A 27,553-nucleotide genomic window follows, 5' to 3' on the forward strand; every position below is an offset into this window, starting at 1 on the left:
AGTTCAGAGAGACATGTTCTCCCTGGCTGCCCCGCACTCACCGCCACCGCTCCACTCAAGGGGAGCACTCGACTGAGGAACCCTGCCTCACTGTGGCAGGCCACAACCGCTCAGTCTTTACCTGCCGCCTCATCACTCCAGGGAGCTCAGAGTGTCTTGTACAGTCAGTGGGGGAGGAAGACCTGCCACATCTCACAGGATGGAAAGGGGACTAGGTTTTGGGGTTTGCTCTGCGTGGCCCTCCCTTAGTGCTACAGTACAGCTTTCGCCCATTTTTCAGGTCTCACCCTGATGCATCCAGCATCTTTCGGTCAGTCCTGCTGCTCCCTTACCACGCCTTGTGCTCAGAGCCCTATCTCAGCTTTGCTCTCTGGCTCCTCACACACCAATCGGGACCATGGGAGTACATGTGGCCACCTCCCGACCCTCGTCAGCCCCAGGATACCTGGCAGAGAGATGGTGCGGGAACGCTGCGAGTGGCAACCGTTCTCATGCGTCCAGACTGTTCCCCCAATCCACAGCAAATGTAATATTGCTTTCTGTACTGTTCTTTTTATGTATACCTTCCATTCTTAGAACGTGAATAAAAGTAGTGTGGCACTGGTCTTATTCAGGTGCATGATGGTAGTTATTAAAGCATCTGAGTTCCTTCGTTCAAAACTAGATGCCTATGTCAACAATTATTCAGCCTCCTTTGCCACAGGAAGGTGTTGTGTGGCTAAAAAAATCAAGTTGAAGTTTTTCCACCCATGAGTGGGCAGACACAAAGAATCAAAAACTGCAGCAACAAGTGTGTGAAAAGGCATCTTTCTTCTGGGGGTTAGCAAAGAGCACTGTGATTTACTATAGGTATTGAGACTAAACTAAGTGCTTAGTTGTTTTTTGTGTTGTCAATCCTACAACACACCATATTCCAAAACTAGATGTATCTGACCACTGTTTTATCACTAGTTCTACTTCTGGCTTTTCCCAAAACAAAACCTCCTAGCACCAACTCCTTTTAGGGAACATAATGTATTAAAACACTAAAGGAACCAAATGAGCAAATGACTTAAGAAAAATAGTTCATCTATCATTAAAACATCTCATTAGAGCAACCATGGCTTTCTGCAACAGCACTGAACTCACCATTACAAAGTGGTAGGTACAACACACTGTATAAGAGGCACAGAGAAGGACACAACCTACATTTACAATAGTCTTGACTGGAGGCTGGGTTCCAGGTGGGTGTCTTGCAGTGTCCTGGGTGCTGTGCATGGCAATAATTGACACATGGATCCCAGCAGTGATGGTGATCACTCTTTTGCACCTTGACTGTCCTCGGCAGAGAAAGATTCAGGTTAATTATGGAATGAACACAAAAGGATTTCAAAGTATATGAAAAGCCAATGATTACCTTCATTTTCTTCTAAGAACACCCCCTATGACTAAATAAGATGTCTCCTGGGTAGCGACTTAACCTGCTTTTATTGCCATATGGGATGATTGGAGGCAAATGTCACCTCAAACTAAGTCAATGGACTACAGAAACTAGGCCTATCTTCTGTTTTCAATGTGATACAGCACCCTCCCCAGCTAAGAAGACTGGTGTTTCTCTGTCTATAAAGAACAGTTCTGCACTGTATTTCCTCCTATCTCTTCAAAGATCCTACATCATCACCTGCCCACCTTATTTCTTTTGCTCCTTTTGTCTCCAAATCCAATGTCCCTCAAGGTTCTACCATTTCCCTCCTTCTTTCCTCCGCATACCATAGGCATTTACACAACCTTATCAAATCACCCAACTTATTCAGCCACAACTTCTTTAGAACTTTAATCCTGTTCTCTAGGTCAATGGCTCTCTTTAGTGGACCAATGGATTTTACTTAACCTCATTAAAAGCAAATGCTGAAATAGAGAAATTATCAGCTGTGGAAACTCAGCAAACTATGACCTCACTGATGTGTCTCTCCTGGTACTTGCAACCCACAAAACACCTCAATGAAAAAGAGGAATCTATGAGTGATCATTTACTTTAACCTGCCACACGGTAACCAAGAGATTAGTTGGGCTTTAGTCACAGGGCAAACCCTGCCCCAAATATTCATTGATACCGGCATCCTCCATGGAGATCAGTATTCTATCACCTTAGTGATGTCATGCCAAGATTACAGCAATGCTGAATTATTGGAGCCCCGCTCAATCTACTCTAAAGCCTCCAGAGAATCAAGAATGCAGCTGCCAAACAAATCCTGAAACAATGTATGTCAATCACATCTCTCCAGCTCTACAACCCCCCCGTTGCAGATTTCAAGAAACACTTTACTCCTTATACTCTGCCTCACCCATCAAACTTCACCCACAGAATCAGATTACTTTCCTGCAACGACATCCAAAGATGCTTGCTTCAATTTGACCCTCATTCCTATCCACATGTTATTTCAGAGCAATGCTCATTAGTGAGAACTCAATCTTAGTACACACATGCAAACTCTGGATACTTCTAATAGTTTGGATAAGAATCATCTATGCCCACTTAGTATTATGGAAAGTGGCAACGACCTCCCATTAAGATAGCTCAGCCAGACCCAGGCTAGGTGAAAGGAGGCCTTTTTACTTACTCATACATCCCTCACTCTTCCTCAGCACCTGACATACATAAACAATCTCAAGATCTTTGCACCTAGTTGAAGCACCAATGAGAAATCAAGCACAACATGCATTAACTTCCTATTATGCCCCACTACAATGCCACACCGTACTGACTCAACACAGGCAACAGGATACTTATCTGGTTATCCTCCTGAAATTAGTACGTATACGCAAACGCAGCTGTCCATCACGGTATCTGCTTCACACCACATGTACTGCATAAATATGTTTGGTGCACCCATCTAGACCTCACATCCAACACCTATATCTTTTCCCATGCGGCCACACTATCAACCTCACAATACCAACCATGCACACTACCCCTTTACTCGAGTATGGTAATTACGCTATTCTGCAAATTCGATCTTCGTCCATATCTTTATTTTCCTCCCTGCTTAAGCCCAGTTACAGGATTACTGCAACATGTTTGGAGCACCACCCTGACCATCATGTACGAAGCCCAACTCTTCCAGCAAAAGCCACACTATAAAAAAACATGTGCAACAAATGGAATAGCCAATTACTTGACCTCACTTGGGACCTTCTTCAGTACAATGCAGTACCACACTTGGTCTTGCATCGAAGCACATAGCATAGTAACTGGACTACAGATCAAAGATGTGACTTCTGGCTGAGCCAACCCAGGACTCCATATTCAGGGAGTTTGATACAAGTGTGAAAGAGAAAAAAATGGGGAATAACATTAATCATGACGGAACTACATATGCTTTATCCCATAATCATTTACCTTTAACTCGCAAAGAATCAATGGTGAGAGAACTAATAGTCGTAAAATGAACCCCAACTAATTTCCATTAAAAAGACCATATGTCTTTAGTCATTTCACCTAGACCAGTCACATACATGCACCAAAGTGCAAGTAGTGCTTCCAGTTTAAATAAGAAGGTTGTACAATGTTAGGGTGAATTGGAGGCTGCACTTGCTGAAAAAGCAAGGGGTGGGGGCGGCGGGGCAGTATTGATGCGGCCAATGCATTGCGGCTTGTAGGTCATGTAGAAATAGCATGTATGAGTCAGTGCGCCCAGAGCATCAACATTGACTGGAAAGACCTACAGGTGAAGAGCAATGATGGCTGAAGGTGACAAAGGCTTCACGTGGCAGCGGATTAAAAGTTGAGGTTCTTCAGCGCAGGCGCGAAGAGGCGGCCAAACACCAATGTTTAGTCAAGCGGAGCTTTCTGACAAGCAGCGGGCGACCTGTTTCTGGAGGGCAGTGCTGGTAATTAGGACTTTGTACACAGCAATATTTTTGCTGCAGGAACAAAGTTTTATTTTTAGCTTGATGCACAGAATAAATAATCCACTTTGAACTAGGATAGAAAAGGGAAATCATGAAGCTGAGAAGGGATATTGTGAAGTTGGAAAGAGAATCTGATCATTGATTAGCAACCTACTGGCAATAAATTGCCAAAGTCAAGCTTGGAATCTGACAGGGCAAGGAAGACAGGTTGGAAGAGATGGGGAAGTCTATTTTATGAGTATATATCTTTAAAGCTGCCATCCCATGGAAATAGGTGGTGGAATATAGGCTGGGGCCATCCTAGATTTTTTTTGTGGATGTAGGTTCCTAATAAGTGTACTTCCAGGCACTATTAAAGGGCGGTCACAAAATACGAATACACCAAGGGTTTTCAAGGAGGGAAATGCAGCATGGATGAGTCAAGTTACATTAAATTTTGCTATAATAGAAACTGGCATGATTCATCAAAATAATCAGGCATGGTAAGAAGATTCCACTATAAATCTATTGCTACATACAGAGTGCAAACATAGTAAAGGAGCAATGGTGTGCCATACATCAGTGAGGGTTTGGGTGGCCATTCAAACGCATGTACACCAAATTGAGTTTTAAATGACTGCCTAACACGCTTTGCATTCTTCGATTAGATCACACATCTTTATAAACGAGGAACGGGGAGATTAGCTGGTTTGTACAGAACTACACGATTTCAGTTTAAGTGCTGAAGCCTGGATTAGAACCCAGGTTAGAATCGGAGGCTATGAACCAGACCTCTTTACAGAGAGATGCCCAATTATTCTCCAGTGCCAACACTGATGTTACCAGTGCACTCAGTTACAAAGGGGAAAGTAAAAAAGCAACAAAAAAGCACACAAAAAACAAAAGAAACACAATGGCCACACCACCCATCAGAAAGTGAAAATGTCAATCATCCAAGCGAAAAAGTGAATGTCATATGCTTTTTTTTGTAAACTGTGTTAAACAAGCTATGCAGGTGCCCTTTTAGAATACTGAGATCTATGCCAGGTACCACAACACTGAAAAATACAACTCGTCTATGGAATGAATCCATTGCTTTGCTGACATCTGGTAGGTTGAACACAAAAAAGGTGGTAGTTAGAGTTTACACCGACAAAGCAGCATGTACCCTTCCTGGCATACATACCTGTTTCTGGAGGCTTGAGCGGCAGCCTGCTCTGGTGCGCGGGCAGGATTTCCAGCTTGACGTTTTCAGTAGTGCTCGCTAAGAGTTGGGTGGCCTCCATTAGGGAGCAGTGCTCTGTGCTGGTCCCATCGATGGACAGGATATGGTCACCGACATGCAAGGCCCCACACCTACAGGGAGCAGTCACATATTAAAGGGGAACAATGGATGGATGGATATCCAGTGAGGATGTCAGGCTAACTTGATTAGTTTGACTGTAGCAGAGACATGAATTTCAGTTCAAACTTCATATTTGAGGTTTGGGGAGCAAGCACTGCAGAACTGTCTGGTTCAAGGTGGCAAACACTTTAAAATATACTTGAACCAATATCAGATCACAATTTAAGTAAGAGTAAAGTAGACTGTTTGCAAAGAAAGTGTGGACTGGTTTCCCCGCTATGCTCTCAGCCTTCTAACTCTAGGAGTTTTCTGCTCATAGACGGCAAACCTTATCAATGTACAAATTCATTCATTCATATTCTCTCTCTCTCTCTCTCTCTCTCTCTCTATTTTTTTTTTTTTTTTTTTTTTCTTCTTTTTTATGCACTGAAAAAATAAAGGTTAAAGGGATATTATAGCTGGGTGAAAAGGTCAGTTAAAACATACCTTTTTTAATTAATAAAACCACTGAAATTCACCAGTTATAGTTATTTCAAGTAGCTATAGCCTGAGCTCTAAAGTAACTATAAGTCAATCCTTCACCATGCACAGTGTTGCCCTACATGTAATTTTAGATGGCATCAATGATGTTAATGTGGTAATTTTACATGTTGTCAGTTATGTAATACATGTCGGTACAAACAGGGCATGGCGGGGGCTCAGGTTATAGTTACTTCAGACCTGCGTCCAGGCCATCCTCCGAACATCCCAGAGGTTCCCAAACCCTCACAGCACACTGCCTGTGGCCAGGACTGGTGCCCAATCCCCCAACACAGGCCCCGAACCACCATAGGCCGTTCTCAGCATAGGGTTGGGTGCAGGGCCTGGCCAAAACCCACCAGGAGCGCACGGCTGGCTATGTGATGCAACAATATAAAGGGTGTATTTTTAAATCAGGAAAACCTATGGACATTGTGAAAGGGTTAGAACATTGAAATACAAAAAGTGGACCTATTGGCTTGATCAAGGGGTCAGCACATCAATATATAGAAAGCCGATCTCTTGTCTGTCAAATAATCACTAATATTCAAATCTATATTTTAAAAGTTACACATATAAAAGTTTAATAAAAGTGAATGTCATGAAATATTTTCAATAAGCCTTTAAAAAAAATAAAACTGAATAAGTCTTTGAATCGTTTTTTTTAATATTTTATATTTTTCAGGGCACAAAATGCAGCTATATAACCAACTACAAGAGGTCCTGCACTCCAGCTCAAGAGCATGCAAACTCCAGCACGGAGTGCGTTAAAAAACATATGGTAAGCTCTGCTGAGGAAATGGATTCAACGAACCAGGAGATATGTGTTTTTTTAATGTTTTGGTGGGCTGCTACACTCCCTGCAACCCGCCCCAACTTGGAGGTCATCCAAGGACTATATGTGACACTACATTTCCTCCCCAATCTTTCTGATATTTTATGTTCAGAGAATGCTCTGTGAACATGTTCTCAATTCTGCCTGTACACTCATGGACTATACAAACCAGGCAGCCCAGGTAGAGACTATCAAAGCCAATTTTTATATTGGTCGATGATTGCGCCCCTCTGTCCATGGTCATGCACTCATATCTCGGCCACCAATCTCATTGTCCAAGGGATATTCACATTCAAGAGCTTAATCCAGATCTCATTAGATTTTACCTTTATCCTGTCTTATGTTTCTATTTCCAATTCACCATGAGGCAATCCCACTATTAGTGGTTTGATGCCAGTCATATCGATCCCAATAGGAAATTTAAATTCAACAGGTTAAGAATAAACCTGCCTCTTTGCTGCAATTGTCTTAAAGAAAAGTTCTCATCCAGCACTCCCAGAAGTGGAGCAGAGATTGGTGACAAATGTGCTTTCAGCGCCTAAGGATGGCTGTCACCACCACAGCTCCTTCAGCATAATGGCCATATGAGCCACACAACACTTTGCACCACTTGAGACGTGCAAATTAAGAACAAAAGAACTTGAATGCAAGCAGAAGTCTCAATCATTTCTGCTGAATGCTGCAGGGGCGATTCCTTCCCCACAGCTGTGAAAACTCTTAAGTCGTGAATGACTTGCCTTTACCCCTATTTTCCTGTACACCAAGTCATTAGCAAGTAGCCAGCTCACGTCTACTAGCATTGAGGAACCACACAAGTAGTTAAGGCCTTCACACTCAATATATTCATTCAAAAATGAGTTGTGTGCAAATTAGGTGATGTTCGCCATTTACCTCCACTTGCTGAAGTAGAAGATGACCTGGAGAACAGAACATTTGCATCCAATGTATTTTCAAGCTCAATTACAGGTAAAGCAAAGTATGGTCTTACCAACACATTTGTTGAGGTGCTTAGCATAGTAAAGTTTGCACCGGGAGAGGGGTTCCAAATTGCCCATGGGCTTTTTCTACATGTATGTGTTTATACGGTATTTGTTTTTTGTGAACCTGTCCCAAAATCCAGCCTAGGACAGGGTCAAATGAAAGCACATCCTGAACATGTGATAGGCGAGGTAGCTGTTTAATGGACTGTTACTGCATTTTGAATTGATGTAGTGTTCTTTAAAGAGGAGTGTGCTACTCTTTTCTAAGTTGAAGGAGGGTTGGTGGGGTCCTCGTGGATTTGTGATATTTTCCTGGGTCCTTGGTGCATAGATTGTAAAGACCAGCTGGGTTATTTTTGTATTTTTTTTTAACACTTATCTTTCAGTCTGATGGTGGTTGTGCCGAGAGCCATCATGGATGGTGACCTTGCCCACAAGGTAAGTGGCAGGGGCAGTTCCTCTGCAATAGCGGAGGAGCATCACCCCCACCCCGCTCAGAGTCAGACACTGACAAAATGATAATAAAACAATTTTATTATTATTTTATCACGGTCTCTCGGACAGCCACGGAATCTAGGGCGGGGCGGGCCATAGGAAGATAGTGTGGTGGGCACTGTAAAGTGTGCATGTTGGTTTGGCCGGCTGTCTTTGGGTGGCCAAACCAATATGAACACTTAAATTTCTACAACCTAGCTGTGTTGTACAGCCGGTTGAAGAAATGGCAAAGGCTCCCTGTGCCTGAGCGAGCATCAGACCAGCCTGCTCAGGCCAATCACGACACTACTCTCATGCTTGCTATAGCATGAGAGCAGTATCTGGATTGGGAGCCTGTGCTTTGTGCCCCAGTGACTGCCCGGAGGACCAGGAGCACTGAGGAGGCCGGCACTGGGACCAGAGCGGCAGGTATGTTTTTTTTTTTTTTTTTAAATTTTCACCCCGAACCAACACTTTTGATTGGTGGCAGCTGCCACTGGTAAGAAGGGGTGCTGATCTGTCTCTTCCCAGGCCTACCTATGCTTGAATACTGACCAGCACAGCATCTTCAGTCACTATTGTCATTGGCCAACCTCTCCAAGTGAGCCGCCCTTAAACCCAGAGAAGTGCTGCAACACAGAATGAACAGAGTAGTTCCGGAACAGGTCCTCACCTGTCAACCACACTGGCAGGCTTGACCTTGTCGATCATGATGACCTGCTTGTTCCGATGAGTGCCCGTACTCAGTGAGATACCAAGCGTGGAGCCTGCCGGCTTTGAGATCTCCACCAACAATGGACCGGATGCATTGGTAACAGAGTCTGAAATAAGGAACAAAACAACTTATCTACTAATGCAAGAGAAAATAAAAAAATTCCACATTATGAGGTTATTTCTGTAATGATGTACAAATATAGGCCCTTCCATTGGTGCACCAAACTTTTACCAGCCATGTTGTATTTACAGAGTAGAATGTTTGAATAACTGATACTATGGAGTTATCAATGGAAAACCTGGTGCAAGATCACAAAAATGCCTGGTGATCATCAGAATTGTATTAATTTGAGACCTCCCTCTCATTGTGAAAACCAAGGATGCGCTTGATAATCACAGGATGGCTTCCGCCCTTTGCGTGTTACCAAGGTAGCCCTTCTTGGTATTCTTGATGACCTTAGGTGATGTTGAACTTGGGTTGAGAAGAGCTGTCCAGATTTCACTCGACCTCATTGCTGCATTGGGCACAGAATCCCATTCCATTCATTCCTATAAGTTGTCTTAACTACTAGATATTCAGGACAGTTCCCTGCCCTTTCCAGTCATCTTCTAAAACTCTGGCCTGTGTGGTGCCTCAGCGTCCTCCTCGAGGACAAACTGCTTTAATATTTATCTCAAACCATTAGCGGTGCAGATCCACAGACTTGGGATTTCCTTCCCATCAAACGTCGACACTCAAATCGTTTCTTTTAATGATGATTTGAAGCATCTTCAAGACCGTTTCTGTGCCTGCTTCTCAGCTCCGTCATCATGGACGGAAGGCAATTTCCCTTGAACTGAATAGAAGACGGAAGTGCTCATTCAACACCCCCTCCCCCATCCTCTCTTTGGCCACTGGAGTTTGACATTTAAATACAACAGATAAATACCACACGAGTGGACATGACAGAATGGGTGGCACTGGACAGAGGAGTGGGCACAGGAGACAGGGCACTAGAGGATATGACTGAATGGGTGGCAGTGGACACTGGAGTGGGCACGGAAGACAGGGCACTAGTGGATATGGCATGGTTGCTAGTGGACACAGGCGTGGGCACGGAAGACAGGGCACTAGTGGATATGACAGAATGGGTGGTAGTGGACATAGGAATGGGCACAGCAGACTGGGCAGTAGTGGACATGACAGAAAGGGTGCAAGTGGACACAGGAGTGGGTACGGAAGACAGGGCACTAGTGAACATGACAGAAGGGGTGCTAGTGGACACAGGAGTGGGCACGGAAGACAGGGTTCTAGCGGGCATGGCAGACAGTGCGCTACCAGGTAAGATGAGGGTTGAACTGTTAAACGAGGCAAAGGTTGCTATTGGGGCACACAGACAACGACGAAATTGGTGGCCAAAATGTGGCGACATGGCAAACTAGAGAGGAAACGTGCAGGTCGCATAGGCGACGGCGCTGGGTGGTACCATGCTAACGTCTCCATCTGACAGGTGTATTTTTAACTGTGGTACAGCATTTTAACATGCTCAATGTCTCTGGCTCATACGAGCTCACCGTTCAAATTATTCCCCACCACCCCACATGTTTATGTTAAATAGAAAACTTTATCCAACCCAAAAATTCCAAGTATAAACTTCAGCATTCGCCGCGCGCGCAATTTCTGACTGTTCTACACATAAAGGCAATTCCGCGTGAATCTACTGTACAGTTATTTGCACCACCAATCACGCATTCTGTGCACGCCTCATGAGAGAACATTTCACACCTGTTGTCCTTCAGATCAGTAACACTGCTTACAGTTCAGATAAAGGGGCCCGCCTGCCTCTCCCCGACTGGGGGAACATATTATTAGCACCAGCAGCGCGTTCCTTAAATGCCGGCCGCTTCCAAAGTGTAACGCTTCTCAGACACCGCTAAAAATACCCCCGGGAAAGGCCCCCGTTGGTATATTCCTGCCAAGTACCGCAAGCTGGCACAGAACATGTACAATAAAGATAATATTCAAGAGGCAAATATAAACCTCGCCGCTCCTCACTCCCACACGGTCTGTGCAATGAATATCAAACGAGTCCTTCTGCGCAGAAGAGAAACGCAAACCATTCGCGTAAATAATTGAACATATTTTTAACGAACGATGTGGAAATAGTAAACGGGCATCTGTGTAAGAGAAAACCATTCTAGAATTGGAGAGACAAGGAAATAACTCAAGTAGCCTGACATTATAGTCTTTTGCATTATATTCCCAGTGTTTAATTTGAGCCGGTGGTTTCCGGTGCGGGGCACTTATTTTTGAGGACCGGCACTTCTTGTTCTGTCTCAAGCATTTACTGCAAGCAAAAGACATATGGGAAAGACGGAGGAAGAGAAAGAACGAAAAAGCGTCACAATGGGAGAAGTAGAAAGCTGTAAGAGGGAGCTGAAGGGGCAGGGAGTGGCTGTAAATGCATTAAAAAGGCCCGAGACAGCTTCAAAATTACGCTCCCTCAGTACTCCGTGCTCGCACTTTTAATTGCAGCAGACGCTGTTTCAGAGGAGAGCTTTGGGCACTGGCACGTTTTTATTTACAAATTAAGCACTGTATATTCCCTCCCTTCTGGCCACCATTGGGCCAACCCTGTTCTGTAGAGGACATTTACAGGGGATAGTGCCCCCTTTCTTGCAGGGTGCCCCCCCCCGTCATCATAAAAGACAAAGGTTCACTGTCCAAATGAGCGCCAAAGCAGGTCGCGCTCACCAATCACGATGCTGCTTTCATGCTGGCGACAGCAGCGTCATGATTGGCTGGGAGCTTGTGTGCTGCTGCGAAAAGGACGGAGGAGACGTGAACGCATCTCCAGAAGAAAGAGGTGTTTTTAAACTTTAAAAAAAAAAAACACTTTTCTACCCCCCAACCCACCCCCGTTCAGTGGCAGACGCCACTGTCTGTAGGCACTCCGCTCGATTACGATATAACCTTCTTAAAGTGGACTTTGGCTCAGCCTCTTGCTTATGACTGAGTGGCTTGGTTGTCTATCTGATTTGTCTGCTTCTGATTTAATGGCTTTCCTCCCTATTCTTGCGCGTCTTGCCCAGGAGCAGTTCTGATTGGCTAATCATTTGACAAAATACTTGAGGGGACTCCTGTTTTGTTATTTAGCGCGCCATTGTAGTGCGTGCTGGTGCCTTGCTCTCTTTATCCTTTCTTTCCCCCTCACCTAGTTGCATGCTCTGTTTTCTCTCCATGTTCCCTGCACCACTCTCCGTCCAGCTCTCTATCTCCCTGGCAGTCTAATTTTGTTTTTTGTGGTCTGGCTTGACAGCGTAGTTTTCGCCAGACAATTATGTGAGGCTTTGGCTCCACCCATTTGTTGGGAGCCAGAAGTACATCTTTTGATTGGGAAGAAGTTGTACGCTTCCACAAAAAAGTGCTTGCCCTCCATGCAGCCATGATCATTTTATTTATTTATCCAACTGTCCAAGCTTGAACTTTTAGGGGCACACACATGACACTGTAAAGTTGTAAAAGTGTCTTCGATAACTAGATAATTTAAGGTGTTTTTCTTTGGCAGAAGAACAGATGGAGGATAGACAGTCATTCTCTTTCCCTGAGAACCACTTTTTCCTAGGAAGAAACAACAGATTGGAAGTCTACCTTGGTTAATACCTTTACTTCTGTCTATCTTGGTTACCACCTTTGCTTCCAGCCACTTAAAGAACAAATCTAAGAGGACCACAATGTATTTGGGACTCCATTATGATAAAGAACAGGTCCTAGGACATCTGTTGCCAACTCCCATCCTTGTTGCCATATTTGCAATACAGCAAGCACCCTGTGCAAGTATGGAAATACATTTATTGGAGATCGTACATCTATGTCTCCTCACAAAGTCTCCTCTAAGATAAAATCCCAACCACAGAATCTCTGCACATCATAATTCTACGGAGGACATGTGCAAGTCATCAACCCAGCAATCTGCCTATGTCTTGCTGTGCTAGTATTGCATTGTCATGGGTCTCTCTCTCTCTGCCTGTGTCTTGGCATCGAAGAGTGTGCCTCATCATATCAACTAACCTCTCATTCTTATAGAGATAATCCACCTGAATCAAGCACCTGTACAACCTAGTCACAGAAACATGAAACCTTCATAAACATTCTGTAGGAGAAATGTGCTTCCCTTTCACAAATGAAAATGTTCGAGACAAGGTACCGCCTAAAAGTATATTTTCATATATGCCATTTGTGTGCACTTGCAAATTCAGAAGCTTAACTCCTTCAGACGTTTATAGAGCTGCAGGACGCCAAGACACTAATTCAATAAATATGATCAAACTGTGGGCTGTTTCTTTAAGAGCCATTGATGGACTTGGTGCTCTCTGCAGGGTTACCCCTAAACATTTTACCTTCACCCCTCCGGTTTTTCTTGCTTTGGGACTCTGTGCACCTTACCACTTCTAACAAGTGATAAAGTGCTTTCTCTTTTAAATATGGTAAAATTGTTTTACACCCAACTGGCACATTTAATTCACTTTTATGTCCCTAGTAAAGTGGTACTACATGTACACAGGGCCTCTAAATTAAATGCTACTAGGTGGCCTGCACCACTAATTGAGCCACTCTGCTTAGGTAGACTTTGAAACATGTCTCAGGCCTTTGCAACCTGTGTGTGCAGTTTTAAACTGCTATTTCAACCTGGTATATAAACCTTTTTCCAGGCCCAAACCTTCATTTTTTAGGTTTCGCAAGCACGCACGCTTGCAAAATCTTAAATGGGGCTTGGGACCAGCCCCTTACTTACCTGAACTTACCATTGGCTTACTCCAACATCCCTCTGATTTACGCGATTCGGATTGGCCAGCACGTTGTCTTCACATCACTTCCGGTCGTTGCCTTGGTCTCCTTCACCGATCTTGCAGTCGAGTTGCCTGTGAACCTAGTACGCCTTCTGGTCACTTCCTATTGGACAATGGACAGTGTCCTTCCTGCGATGCTAAAGGTACTTTTTTTTTCTTCCTGCATGCCGTCTTCTTTCTTCTCTGATGTCTTCTTTCTTCGTAGCGGTCGTCTTTTTTCTTCCTGCATGCCATCTGCTTACTTTGCGGACGTCATCTTTCTTCGATGCAGTCAGTCTTCTTTTTTTTCTTTCTACTTGCCATCTTCTGTCTTCATTGTCTTCTTTCTTCTTTACCACATCCCTCCTTCTGTCTTTGCTCCCGTCTTGTGTCTCTGCTCCCGTCTTCTGTTTTCTGTTCCGCATTCCGTTTCTGTCTTCTGCCTTCTTTTTTTAAGCCACGGCCAGTAGGTGTTGCTGTTGTCTTTTTTTCTAACTGGCTTAAAAAAATATTAGAAAATTTTATAATAATGTTTGTTTTACAAAATATAAAACAAACATTATAACATTTTTGTAATATTTTTAAGCCAGTTAGATAAAAAAATGACAAAGGCGAAACCTATTGGCTTTGCCAATGCTTGTAATACATGCCACCCTTATGGTAGGCCCTAAATAGCCCATAGGGCATGGTGTGGTGTATTTAATAAATGGACGTGTACTTTTAAGTTTTACATATCCTGGTAGTGAAAAACCTCTCCATTTGTTTTTTTCACTACAGTGATGCCTACCTCTCCCATAGGATAACATTAGGTTACCTTGTTGCATTTAGTAAGTGATAACTTTCAATTGGGAGCAGGTAGGAAAGTCAAGTTTATATTCTAAAGAATTGCAATTTAAATCCCTCTTTAATGGTAAAATAGAATTTTAAGTCACAATTATGAAAATGCTACTTTTAGAAAGATATTACAGACTGCAGAGGGTAACCCAGTAACTCGGGGTGGGCTGGGTAAAAGTTATAAAGAGACTACTATGCCCACTAGGTGAAAGAATCCATTAATAATAAGCAGCATAATAAAACCAATTTAGAAAACATATAATTTATTAGTATACAAACAATTAAATCACATACAAAACTACAAAATCCCCTATCACAACCTTAAAACTACGTAGGACAGAATAAAGTGCTCAGAAATAAAGTGAACGTGATCATAGAAGAAAGGACAGAAAAGGTCCATCCAATAGAAATATAAATTCACAGACAAGAAGCCTGTTTCAACTTTCTCCTCATTGAATCAATAGAGCAGGAAATAAATCCTCAAAGTCCAAGAAAAAAAACTACATCCAGGCTCAAAATACTATCATCGGCGTTTCGACCCATCCAATTCTCGGGCTAAATCCGGGCTCACATACAGGTCTTCATAAGGACTAAAGCGATAGGAGTACTGATCCCAAATTCTATTACCAAATCTTCTTCCATAGAACACCACACGTCATATCAAAGGTTCCTAAAATGGTACTCCTTATATTTTCATTAAAGCCGTTTAATCCACAGTAGCGTCTTTATTGACTGTTAGTTTTGGACTGAGGCCGCTATGGTTTAGATACCCCAGCGTATATTTTTCAAGGTGCTACTGTTTAAAATTGCCCTAGCTGTCTTATTTAATTTCATGCGCAAGATATTTAGCGGCGGTTGGCAAGACCCACCCGACCCCGTCGGGTAACCCAGGGATAAAAAAAATTAATCGTGCTACTCAACGACCAATTACTAGAAGATATGCAGGTCAATGTATTCCTCCCTGGTCCGCACACTAGGATTATGGATTTTCCAAAATTGGTAGATAGGTCTAAATGAAACAAATGCATCCACCAATCTCAAATGCACCCACCAATCTTTGAAGGGCTCTTGGGGTCCTCTCCATCAAGACGGCATCATCAGCATGTATTATGCTGGGACTAGTCTGTTCGCTATCTTTGAGACATCAGAGGTGACAACTTCCAAATGTGGGGATGAGTTGTTAACATTTAAGATGAAAAGAGGGGGTGCCAAAATGCGTCCCTGCACTCCCTGAGCGAGATGGAAGGTATCAGTAGTTTCCCCTACTGGGTCGAATCTCACCTCTCCAGGCAGAGTATGGAGAAAGTTTACAATGACGACCTCTACACTCATGTTCTACAAGGGTAACCACAGCTTGGCCATGTTGACTGAATCAAGCACTGTGGACAGGTCCATAAAAGCTAGGTAGAGTGGGCTTTGTCCGGTTAACGTACATTTACCCAAAATTAAGTGCCAGTTTAAACGTTGCTCCACTGTACCCAGCCCAGACCGAAAACCGTATTGAAACGGCGATAAGATGTTTCTCTAATTAGCCCAATCCCTTAACCCTTTCAAAAAAGTACTTTACCAAAGATTTTCACTGTACCGTCAATAAGGGATTTGGGACTGTAACAATTCAGAAGATTCTGGTCCCCTTTCTTGAAAATGTGGGCAATGATCGACAGCTCACAGGACTCAGGAAGTTTGGAGCTAAATGAATTGTTAAGTAGGAATGCCATCCGAGCCAGGGACCTCCCTACCCAAACTTTTGGTAATTGAATCCACTGTCTCGCTTATTGACAGTTGCAGGCGAGTGGAATTCAAAAGTCTAATTCTTAAGGAGTCCACTAGGGCCTGGTCATCCTCTGTATTTCTTGTATGTTGTTTGAAAACCGAATAAAGACTTCTTGGATTTGAGTAACCTGTTTGATCTAGCACTTGAAAAGCCCTACCCTCAAGGAAAGATGTGACCCATTTTAACGAGCTATCTTTTATGCCCATGCCCGCCATTCTCTGGATGAGTACTGCATGGTCCACAGTGTCAAATGTGACACTGAGATGCAAAAGGATGACTGCTGCGGAGCCTCCCTAATCTAGGAGCTGTCTGAGTTCTTCTACCACTGCTAAAAATGTTGCTTCGGTGCTACGCTGCTGTCTGAAACCCTCAGACCCAAGAATCTGAAGAAAGACTGCTCTGCTGCAAGAAGGACTGAGACTCTGCTGCCCGACTTGAAAAAAACTGGATCTGCAACTTAACCAGGGCAGCCAGTGACACTAGGGGCTAGTTGGCTGGCCTCCTGACCAGATCCTAAGGTTAAAAAAAAAAAGGGACTAACTATTTTGAACCCTGCACCTGGACTGTACCTGTGAGTCTTGCCCTAAATGGTATCAACGCCAGTCTTGGCCCCTTGGAAAAGGGCCCGAAGGTGCTCTTCCAGCCCAGCTGTGGTCCCAGCAGATCCGACGCAGCGTGATGCATTACCCCGCAGCTCATCGGAATTACTGCTGCATGACCTTGCATCTCATCGAACTGCAGCTGCACGTTGCGTCCCAGCAAAGGACCCCATATCGCAGACCTCCGAACCACTGCTCTGGGACACATCCTTGATACAGGACCTCGCATCACAGCCCTCAGAACCGCTGCGTGACGCATACATCACGTGGGACCTCACAACACACCGCAACCAAGATGTAAGGTACTTTGTTCACCAAGCTTAACTTGGTCCCTTTATGAGACCCGCGCCCCATTGTGGTCTGCCTGAAACTGTATATTATAATATATATATATATATATATATTTACATACATACATACATACATACACACACACACACAGAGCCACATATATATTTGCCTTGCTGCTTTGGGACTCTCAGCCCTGGTCCCTTCATTCAGCCCTTTGATAATTTATCAAAACAAAGCGGCGATAGCTGCAACCATTCAAAGTTAACTTACAGAATGTGCAACCAGGAAGCCGAGGCTCAAGGCAACCGCATCCTTCCAAGTCATTATGGGCATTGTTTCCTGTCTTGAGCTTGAGTGATACTAGTTTAACAAATACCAAAACATTGACTTATAGACAAAAAAGCCACGACTGGAGACCGTGCATGTAATGACCTGAAGTGAGGTTGTCACACTTCTTGGGCTTGGTTCCTGACTTCCCGGCTTGAACAAATTAAGTGATCTAAGGCAATCATCTTAATTCACTATGTATCGTTTTCCTACCTCGGACATGACTCTCTGAATATTCTCATACACATGAATGCCCTGGGACAGATGGCTACAGCTTGTGTGGCTACAAGTGACTTAATGATATTCTGCCTCCGGCTCATCATGTAAGAAGGACTATGTTTTTGATGTGATGATTTCCCCTCCTATCCCATGGAGACTCCTCATGGTGAAAGTAACTACCAACCAAAGCCTTTGGAGAAGGATGGACATGTTGCATGCTAAAAAAAAAAAAAAAAAAAAAAAGAAAAAGGTTACCAGGTTGAGAGGTTTGGGGAGCTGTCGAAACAAAAACAAACAGGAGTAGCAAAGCCAATCATTATCATTCCCAGTTTGCACATCCGTTTATTTCCTTCTGTTTGTTCTAAACCCTGCATAAATCCTCACAAAATATTTTCTTGCCCACTTGATTCCGCTATAGTAACGTACACTCACTTGGTTTTCACCTAAATCTAGCCTTACTTTCCTTGTTAACTAGTAAGCAGTGATTAATTTGTGCTTGCGGTTTCCAGTGTGGGGCACCGGCACTTATTTTTGTGGGCCGGCACTTTTGTTTTTTGCCTCAAGCATTTACAGCGAGCAAAATACACTCTGTAAAGAGATAGGAAGAGAAAAAATGAAAGAGGGTCACAAAGGGAGAAAGTAGAAAGCTGCAAGAGTGAGCTAAAGGGGCAGGGAGTGGCTGTAAATGGATTATAGCGGTCCGAGATGGCTTCAGGATTACTCTGCCTCAGTATTCCGAGCTCGAACCTATAATTGTAGCAGCCGCATGTTTCAAAGGAGAGCTTTGGACACTGGCCCATTTTTTATCACAAATGAAGCACCTCTAGTAAGCATGGTTCAAGTATGCCACCAATGGGAGATTTGCAGTGGGCATGAGATCCAAGACCAACTTGTCAAAGCCATTCGAATAAGGGTGAAAACAATGATGTCTGTGTTGATGCTTCAGCAATAGCACCAATTGTTGCAAGGTCTCCACACCTGCAGCTTAAGCATCAGTATGACCCACATCACCTCAAATAGATCAGTAGCCATGGTTTGGATTTCCCTTGCAAACCTAGCAACCCCAACCTCCCCAAAATAAAAGTGCAATTGGGTAACCAAAAGCAACCCAAATGAAATGGATCAGGTGGGTCAGATGAAGGCTGTACCCTGGGTGTGGCAATACAGCTCCCTCAAACAAAGCTGTATACACAGTGATCGGCCTGCCTAAGAGGAATATGTGTCGCTATCCAAAGCTCCAGCGATGAAAATATGATGAAGAACAGGTGGAGACTGGAACGGATAAGAAAAATGAGAATTAATCAAGGGAAAGAATGGGAAAGGATAATGATATCTCAGTGGGGTGCTGATAGAAAACAGCCCAAAAAAGCTCCTCTGAAAACTGAAGCAGAAAGTGGATTCTAGGATCATCACAGATCCAAAATCACGCATAGACAGCAGACTAGATAAAGAGAGAATACTTACAATGTGAAGGAAACCTCTCGCAACACCCTTTCTTTGACCAGAACGAATAGAGTCCTTATAATAAACAATGGAAGGAAATCACTAGATAAATGGAGGAGAACATATCCATCTTCTTGCGCCAGCATAGAGGCACAATGGACTGTGGAAGCAAAACACAATGTCACCTGTGCAGAATACTTAGAATTTGATCTCAAATGTTTACCAACTAATCCTTCTGAAATTATAAAGATGGAAACACTGGACGGCGCTAGGATACAATCTCAGCATTTGGGACAGGGGTTGGCTGGGTTTTGTGTGGCTCACCCTCTGACGTAAGATCTGGGCAAAATTAAAACCCTAAATCGGAAATTCTGGGGAAAAAAAGTTACATTCCCAGATTGATTTGGTCACAGTGGATAACAGCATCACAACTGTATGTGAGGGGAGTAAGATGGACAAGATAGGCATTAATCAAGGCAATTTTGAAATGCAGCCTTAACCTATACTCAGTTGGATCATGAAAGACTTCCCTTCTGGAGAAAAGCAGGACCAGCCTAGATTATATCAGATGGTAAAAGGCAAGCAGTACATCTGACTTTCAAAACACTTTTATTCTCCTCTTCCCCGGGTTCATGGAGGGTTCTGTTTCTTAGCTTTTTTTGAGGAGACCTCATTTGTTACCGTTATGATTCACTTGCTTTCTGACACAAACTTTGCTTCTGTGATCACGCCATCCAGTTCATTCCTTAATTTAACTCCGTCCAGTTTAAAAATGTACTTGTTGCATTTCGGTCTATAACCTACGTGGTACATCACACGTTCAGTTGGTCGAACCAGGCCATCAAAAGCTTAGAAAACAAATCTTTGAATTGAAACTGAATCTTGGGTTGAACCACTTCGTATTTCAATCTGTGGTTTTCTATTCATTCATCAATTTTACAATGTAGTGCAGGAAACACTCAAATTGATAAATGTTGTGTGACCATCAGCCCTGCTACAATCTTCAATTTAGCAAACTTTCTAAAAGTTAGAACAGGCTCTAAACCGTAACTATAATGTGAATTAGCATCGATGCAGTAAACCACAGCTAATTTGTCTCCACTATGAACAATATGGTAATTATGTGCTTTTAAAATCGAGTTTAGAAAAAGGACTAGCAGGTTTTTTTTCTACAACAGTAAAGTTTTTCCTCACTTTGCCCAGTTCAATAAAGGACTGTGAAACAGGCCAGACAAATTGCGCTGCCATGCTTGAAACAAAAAAGAAAGTTACTGTACGAAACAAGGTTACTGATTGAGGGTGGTGAAGCCCACCCAAGCAGCAACAACAATTCTGTTCAGGGTAAACACAGGCAAAACCCAAAATTAACACGTGCTTAATCCTCTGGTAGCTAGGGACAAAGGCAGTCAGGCTTAACTTAGATGCAATGTGTATTTATGCAGCACTTCAAACTGTAATGAAGTGAAAACATAACACAAGAAAAATCCCACACCAAATTAGAAAAACAGAGCAATAGCTAAAACATTATTTGACAGAAAAATAACAGATCCAATCAGTAGAACTGGAGATATGCAGTTTTAAAGATTTAACTAAAAAAAGTGCTTAAAACCTCAAAACACCAACTGTGGTTATCTTGTTGTGTCAGACCAGAACAAAGCAACAAGTTCATGGAGCATGGGCTGGATACAGGGACCAGGTTAAGCCCACTGAACTTTAAATCCTACTTTAAATCGTGGTTGCGGGGATCAGCAGGCATTCAGCGGAGCTGAAAAGTGAGGTCCTGCATTGAGGATGTGTCCTACAGCAGCAGTTCTGATATGGAGCTGCAAGACAATGCACCACTGTTCTTCTAAGACCACAGAGCCTGGCAGAGCACCTTCAGGCCCACTTTCGAGGGTCCAGGACTGGCACCACTTGGGGGGGGCATGACTCACACCAGGCAGAGTCCAAGTGCAGGGTTCAAGGTTGTTAGGGCCTTTTCTATCCTTGAAGTTCTAATAAGGAGGCCACCCAACTAGTCCTGGGAGTCACTATGGTGGCCTTGAGTTCAAGAAGATGGTCCAGTCCTCACTCAGGCAGCAGCAGGACAGCAGCATAGCAGGGCTGCAGAGTAGCAGTCTTTTCTTGCAGCAGAGCGGTACAACAGTCCTTCTGAGTCCACAGGTGTACTGAAGAGTTGAGTCCGAGGGTTCAAGCTTTGAAGTGGGAGAAGCTTCTAGAGTCCTCCCACTACAGAGATGTCTATATTTTCCTCCCTCCCTACTCTGGCCCAAGCTTATTTGTGGGCACAAAAGACTAGTGTAAAACCCTGTGTGAGTGTGGTAGGTGACTGCTCCGACCCCCTATCAAGTCAGAGATGGCCCATCATTCCAACACCTATTCCCCGTCGCACTGCGTGGAAGCAATATATAAAGGCCAACTGCTAGGTAGACCTAGTCACGTGACCCAGGGCACAGGCACCAAATGGTTAGGGTAATAAAATGCCACTTTTCTAAAAGTGGTGTTTTCAGAATTGACTTAAAATCCAACTTCACTATTCATGAAGATTTTAAATTGCAACTCCATAGACCTCAAACATCTTATCCGATCCCAAATGAAAGTTATCACTTATTAAATGTGAAAATGTAACTCCATGTTATCCTATGAGAGAGGAATGCTTTGCAGTAATGAAAAACAATTTTAAGGGTTTTTCCCTACTAGGACATGTAAGATTTGAAAGTACATGTCCATTTTTTTTTTTTAAATACACCTGGCTTTCCAAAGGATCACAGCTGTTGGTATATTTGATCTGTGGTTAACTAAAGTCTGGAAAAAAAAATCTTAAAGAATGACACTAAGCAAAATTTACGCTTGTATTTCTTAATGTGGTTTTTCGAAATGGCAACCAGGATGGAGAGATTATGGTTGTTTAAGTCACTATATTGTAGAATGTATCTAAAGTAGAGGTTACACAGATGAACAGGATCCAAGTCTACTTTCTACAGTTAAGTGAAAAAACCAACCCGCTTGTTTAAGTGTGGTGCCCAAGGGGATACTAAGAGCACACAAGGTATTCAGTCAATAGAAATATCACTTTGATCATCACTTTACTTTAAAAAAAGTTTATAAACATAAGAAAAATAAGCTACACATAAGTAAATGATAAAGTAAAAAAAAGTGTCCTAGCCAGATATAAGATTCCAAACACCATTACTATATTTACGTGCTATGCACTACAAAAAGATTTCACAGCTTTGGGCCAATGTTTCACAATAGCAGGTCTTCCCAAAGACCAAACTTGTGAATTTAGACTAGCATTCTTGCAGGTGTTCTTGCAAACATAAGGGGGAAAAAAGTACAAGCCCAAAATGTGAGCCATGTAAGGATACACTTCAAAAGATAAACGGAAAGCGGAAAACGGAGTAAGGGATTGCTGCACGGGCTATTTTAAATTTACTCTAATTTTAAGTCATTTTAACGGGGGCATTCGGGACTATTTTTAAAATCGGATGTGTGACACTGTTTATATAGATTGGCTGATCGATATTTTTTAGCGCTCACCTTTTGGGGTCATATTTCGGGGGCTCTTTCCCTGATCACCGGCAGAGTTCTTTGGCTTCAGGTCTGCCGCTTGCCTTGAGGTTTGGGCCTGTTAAAGCCCACCTCCTTCACGGCATCAAGCGGCAGACATCTTGGATGGATTTTTAGGTCAACAGGCCACATGCTTGCTGACGCTTTGGCTTCTGGGAGGCATTTTCTACATATGCTGTCGCGTAAGCGGATGTGCGCAGCGGGCGCGCCGAAGGGGCGCCAACAGCAAGCCCGTCTGCATCCGTCCGCGTCCGGAAGGGGCCGTGGGCCGGGCATTATGCCGCTAAACATAGTATTTCCTATCTTAATCAGGATTTACTCTCTTTAAATAAAGCCCCTGCTAATAACCACTGCAGGCGATTAGATCCAGCAGTAGATATGAGTGCCGTTTGCAATCATTGCCACTGGAAGCCCTCGCCCCATTCGGAAGAAGGTGATGTTTTAGACTCACACAGCAATGAGAAGCTCTCCAAGCAAAGCACGACATGGGGTTTGATTAATGCCCCCTCTGATTAAACACGCCCTTGAAATTAATGAACTAATTAAGTCAGCCAACTTGGGCTGCCTTTTTGTTACGGAAACCTGGGCCAGAGATGACTCTGACCCGGACTTCTTAATTGCATCACCTCCTGGCTATTCCTTTGTTAGATACAATAGAGAAGGAAAAAGAGGAGGAGGGTTAGCCATCATTTTTAAAAACGATTTAAGTTGTTCCTTAATGGAACTTAAGTGCAGCCCCCAGATATGTGAAGGTACTTACTTCAAAATTAAAGTTCAGAATAGTCTGGTTATTGAAGGCCTACTTTTATACAGACCGCCAAGCCCCAAGAATGCTTTTTTGGCGGCCTGGCCGTCAATTTTGGAACCATTGCTTCTAGCTAAGAATGCTTTGGTATTAGGTGAGTTCAATCTTCACTTAGATGATCTATCGGATTGGCATTTTGGAGATATTGCTCCTTCGCACATGGCTGGCCATATGTTGGATGCCATTTTTACAAGATCAGGATTGATCTCTAGGAATGGCACTAGGGAGGTAGACTGGTCAGACCACTTTTTATTATCTTTGATGCTTTCTCGGTTGCCTCCTATACCTAAACTTCCTCCCAGCTTTGCCCAAAAAAGACCATGGCATAAAATCAATAAATTTAATCGTCCTCAGGCCCTGAAAGTGGGCTGGGCCCAGGCTAAGCTAGCAGGAGGCTCTCAGCTTGAGATTTTTGACCAGGGTTTGAAAAGGGCCATTGATGCGCTTGCACCACGAGCCGTGATAACTCCCAAAGTTTGTTGGGTTCAATCGGCTCCTTGGTTCTCGGAGGAGTTGAAAGATCTACAAAGAATTTATCGTAGGCAGGAGCATAAATGGCTACGAAATAAATCCCTTTTAGAAAGAGGAAAACTTAGGGAAGCCCTGGTGAAGTATAAAGCAGCCATTAAGCTAGCAAAAACTTCTGATTACTTTAGAAAAATGCGAGGAGCCTTGAATTCGTCTAAGGAACTGTTTAATACAGTTCGTGCCTTGACATCTTCTTCGTCAACAATTTTACCGCTAGAAAATTCCCTTCAATACGGTCAGTCTGTGGCAGATTTTTTCAATACTAAAATTACCAATTTGCTGATGGACTTCAGTCCTCCCCGCCTTGATTTAGAGGGCAAAGCTTCTTCCTGTTATGTAGAACCAGTGCATGCACTGGATAGCTTTCAATCTCTCTCTGCCGACAAAATCTGTGACCTGCTCATGACATTAAAATCAGGCGCTCCCACTGATCTCTGTCCACCTCGCATTTTAAAGTTAGCTCCTCAGCTGGTGGCCGAGGCCTTGGAGCCAGTGTTTGCAGAGATTCTTCAGGAAGGGATTTTTCCGGCAGTTTGGAAGCAGGGCACAGTGATTCCTCTCACTAAAAAAATGGGAAAAGACGCTGCGGACCTTACAAATCTTCGCCCGATTTCACTACTACCGGGTCTGGCCAAAATGTTAGAAAAACATCTTAATTATGAGTTATCTATTTTTCTTCAAGAGAATGGCAAACTGGATCCATCTCAGCGTGGCTTTCGTGGTGCTCATAGTACGGAAACAGCACTTATTTCTACTTCTGACATTATTCATCGTAGAGGCAATTTGGGAGAAGGTTTGATTCTGGTTCTGCTAGATTTGTCAGCAGCTTTTGACACTATCTCTCCTATCCTACCATTCTGCTCAACCGTCTGTCCCAGGCTGGAGTGAGAGGGATGGCTTGGCAGCTTCTCAGCTTCTTTCTCATAGATAGAACAATCATAGTGGCCTGTGGTGACCACCGGGCTTCTTCTTTCCATCTTCCGTGTGGTGTTCCGCAGGGGTCTTCCCTCAGTCCGACACTTTTCAATCTATATATGGCGCCTCTGGCAATCCTGGTACGTTCATTTGGTGTCCAGATTGTCACCTATGCAGACGATACGCAAGTGATTGTGCCCGTTTCTCGTAACTGGGAGGACACTAAGGAGAATTTTCAATGCTGCATGACAGCAATTAACAATTGGATGGCCAGCAATTGGCTTAAATTTAACGGGGATAAGACCGTGATTATGTGCTTTGGGTGTAATAACTCCCCTTGGGACAACAGTTGGTGGCCCCCGGCGTGTGGGGGTTGCCCATCACCCGTGCCCGTCGCAAAAAATTTAGGTATTATTTTTGACGACACACTCTCCTTTAAGTTACAGATTAATCATATAGTCAAGGTCTGTTTTTGGATATTAAAAACACTTAAGAAAATTTTACATCTTTTAGAGGATGACTTAAGGCGGCCGGTGGTGCTGGCGTTAGTCACTTCTAGACTTGACTATTGTAATTCATTGCTGCTCAATGCGAACAAATCTTCTTTAGACAAATTACAGTCTATTCAAAACCCGGCAGCACGTTTAACCTTGAATCTCCCTCAGTCTACATCAGCCAGTAGATGTGTTTCTTCTTTACACTGGCTCCCGATTAAGATGAGAATTATCTTTAAAACACTCTGCCTTACTCATAAAGCATTACAGTCAGAGGGATGCGACTATTTGAAGTCTACTCTGCATCTTTATCAACCGTCGAGATATTTGAGATCCTCTTCCAAATATATGATCAAGGTGCCTTGTTGTAACAAGGCCCGATGGGGAGACCGGGCCTTCATGGTGGAAGCGGACAAGCTTTGGAATGGCCTGCCCCTCCCGCTCCGCCAAATGTCGATTCATCTTGCTTTTAGGAAAAGCCTTAAAACCTGGCTTTTTGCAAATTAGACTTTTTTGGGGTAGCTTGTGCTTTTTTCCCTGTGTCTCTAGTTTGACTAGTGATGACGCAGAAAAGAAGGTCTCACAAATATTCATATATCATATAATCAAAATCGTATAAGGTAGTGTGATTTTAGCAAAGAAAATAATGTACGTGGGAAATTGTGCCCACAGGGTTGTTCGCTATAATTATAAACTAGCTTAAATTAATCATGGAGAATTGACAAATGTTGTAATCCGTCATAATTGCAAATGTATTCTATGATTTCTTGTCAAAACTGTCATATGCTTAGCTTAAATTTAGCAGAGGCTTTGGCCTAGTTGCCTGGTCTCAAATTTTAACTGCGTGGTTTTCACTTGCTTTAACAAGGACATACTATTTTGTTATAATGCTGTATTTTTCCAGTAGAGATGACTAATACACTTATCTCAAGGTTTCGTGCTAGGATGGTTTCATCCCTTTTGATGCAAGGTCAGTTTCTGCAGATGCAGACAATAAAGACACTGTGATAAAATTAATTGGCAAACTTTGTTGCAACTTGTGTTCCAAGGCTCCAAGGACAATGTATGCATAAATGAGTACTAGGAGAAAGACACTGTTCATTGGTCAATTTGAAGCCACCCTATGAACCCTCCAATGGAAGACCCTGGAGAATTTGGAATGTTTCTAACTTAAACCCACCGGACAAAGAGAAGTCAGCCATTTTCCTTGATGCCAATTTTGAAGCCAAATGCCAGACGCCATCTTTGACGGCATCTTGATTCCCTTTTCTCTGTCGCAGAGAAAGAGACTTTAAAGAATTCTCACCCTAGAGACTTTAACTTTAATTTTGCCCCATCTTACCCATGCAGTAACTTTTGCCCCATTCTCCTTGCTGCCGCAAGGAAACTTGCCTTAACTTTGCCCCCTTGAAATCTGCCCCATGCTGATCGAACCGGTACCTGAAGGACGAAGATTTTTCTTGAATGCTGATTGTATTTGGTAAATATGAAAGGATAATTGTATTATGCATTGTGTTTTCCTTCCTAGGTACCAACTGCTTATTTTGATAGGGCCTAAGCTAGAAGTTTTCTAAATTTGTGTTGACTAAATTCGTTTTGCATGAAGCCCCACATGCCAATGCTAATTAGAGGCTAGTCGAGGTATTCATCTGATGCACCATGCTAAATTGAAATCTTGTTATGCTGACCGATGTATGCAATTAGTCAAATTCAGTTACTTATATTAGGGATTTGCATTGCTATAACCGAGTGCATTATAATTCAGATTTTGCGTAGATTGCGTTTCTTCCACCGCTATGGACAGCTAGTAATGTTCGTATACGTATACCATTTGATTTTGAGACTCATCTATATTGTGCTAGCTTTGTTAATATAGGGAAATAAATTCATTGACTTTTAATAAACTGGTGTGGTTATTCATGACTGAAAGGTCATGGTGTGTCAAAATACCAATTGTTATTGATTCCTAATGTGTCGTTTGATCTATTAATTAAGTATTGGGTATTGATTAAAGTGGTTATTGATTTTTGATTTGAGTGATCCGGCTATTCTTGGATGAGGAGAACCCAACTCGGTTAAAAGGTTCACCGACCTCCGGCGTGTCCAAGTACAGGTAATTTATAAAGACTGGACGCGCTATCACTAGCGCTTCGATGCTTTTGCTGGAATGCGCTTTTTAAATAAACCAATACAATACAATACAATAAA

At 43.1% G+C, this 27,553-nt stretch overlaps 1 protein-coding gene across 6 annotated transcripts in view; it reads right to left on the bottom strand.

Moving 5' to 3' along the window:
- GRIP2 (glutamate receptor interacting protein 2) overlaps nt 1-27,553 on the bottom strand; it is a 654,787-nt gene that overhangs the window by 122,572 nt on the left and 504,662 nt on the right. For all 6 annotated transcript variants that reach the window (XR_011198609.1, XM_069206296.1, XM_069206295.1 and 3 more), the window contains exons 8-10: nt 8,697-8,844; nt 5,057-5,226; nt 1,189-1,314 (exon numbers count right to left, since the gene is read on the bottom strand). Coding sequence is in view for 5 of the 6 variants with exons in the window: in XM_069206296.1 (XP_069062397.1) it covers nt 1,189-1,314; nt 5,057-5,226; nt 8,697-8,844 (444 nt within the window). In the remaining variant the exon portion in view is untranslated. The remainder of the gene's footprint in view (nt 1-1,188; nt 1,315-5,056; nt 5,227-8,696; nt 8,845-27,553) is intronic.

This window comes from Pleurodeles waltl, chromosome 9 (assembly GCF_031143425.1).
Source record: "Pleurodeles waltl isolate 20211129_DDA chromosome 9, aPleWal1.hap1.20221129, whole genome shotgun sequence".
Classification (NCBI taxonomy): Eukaryota; Metazoa; Chordata; class Amphibia; order Caudata; family Salamandridae; genus Pleurodeles; species Pleurodeles waltl.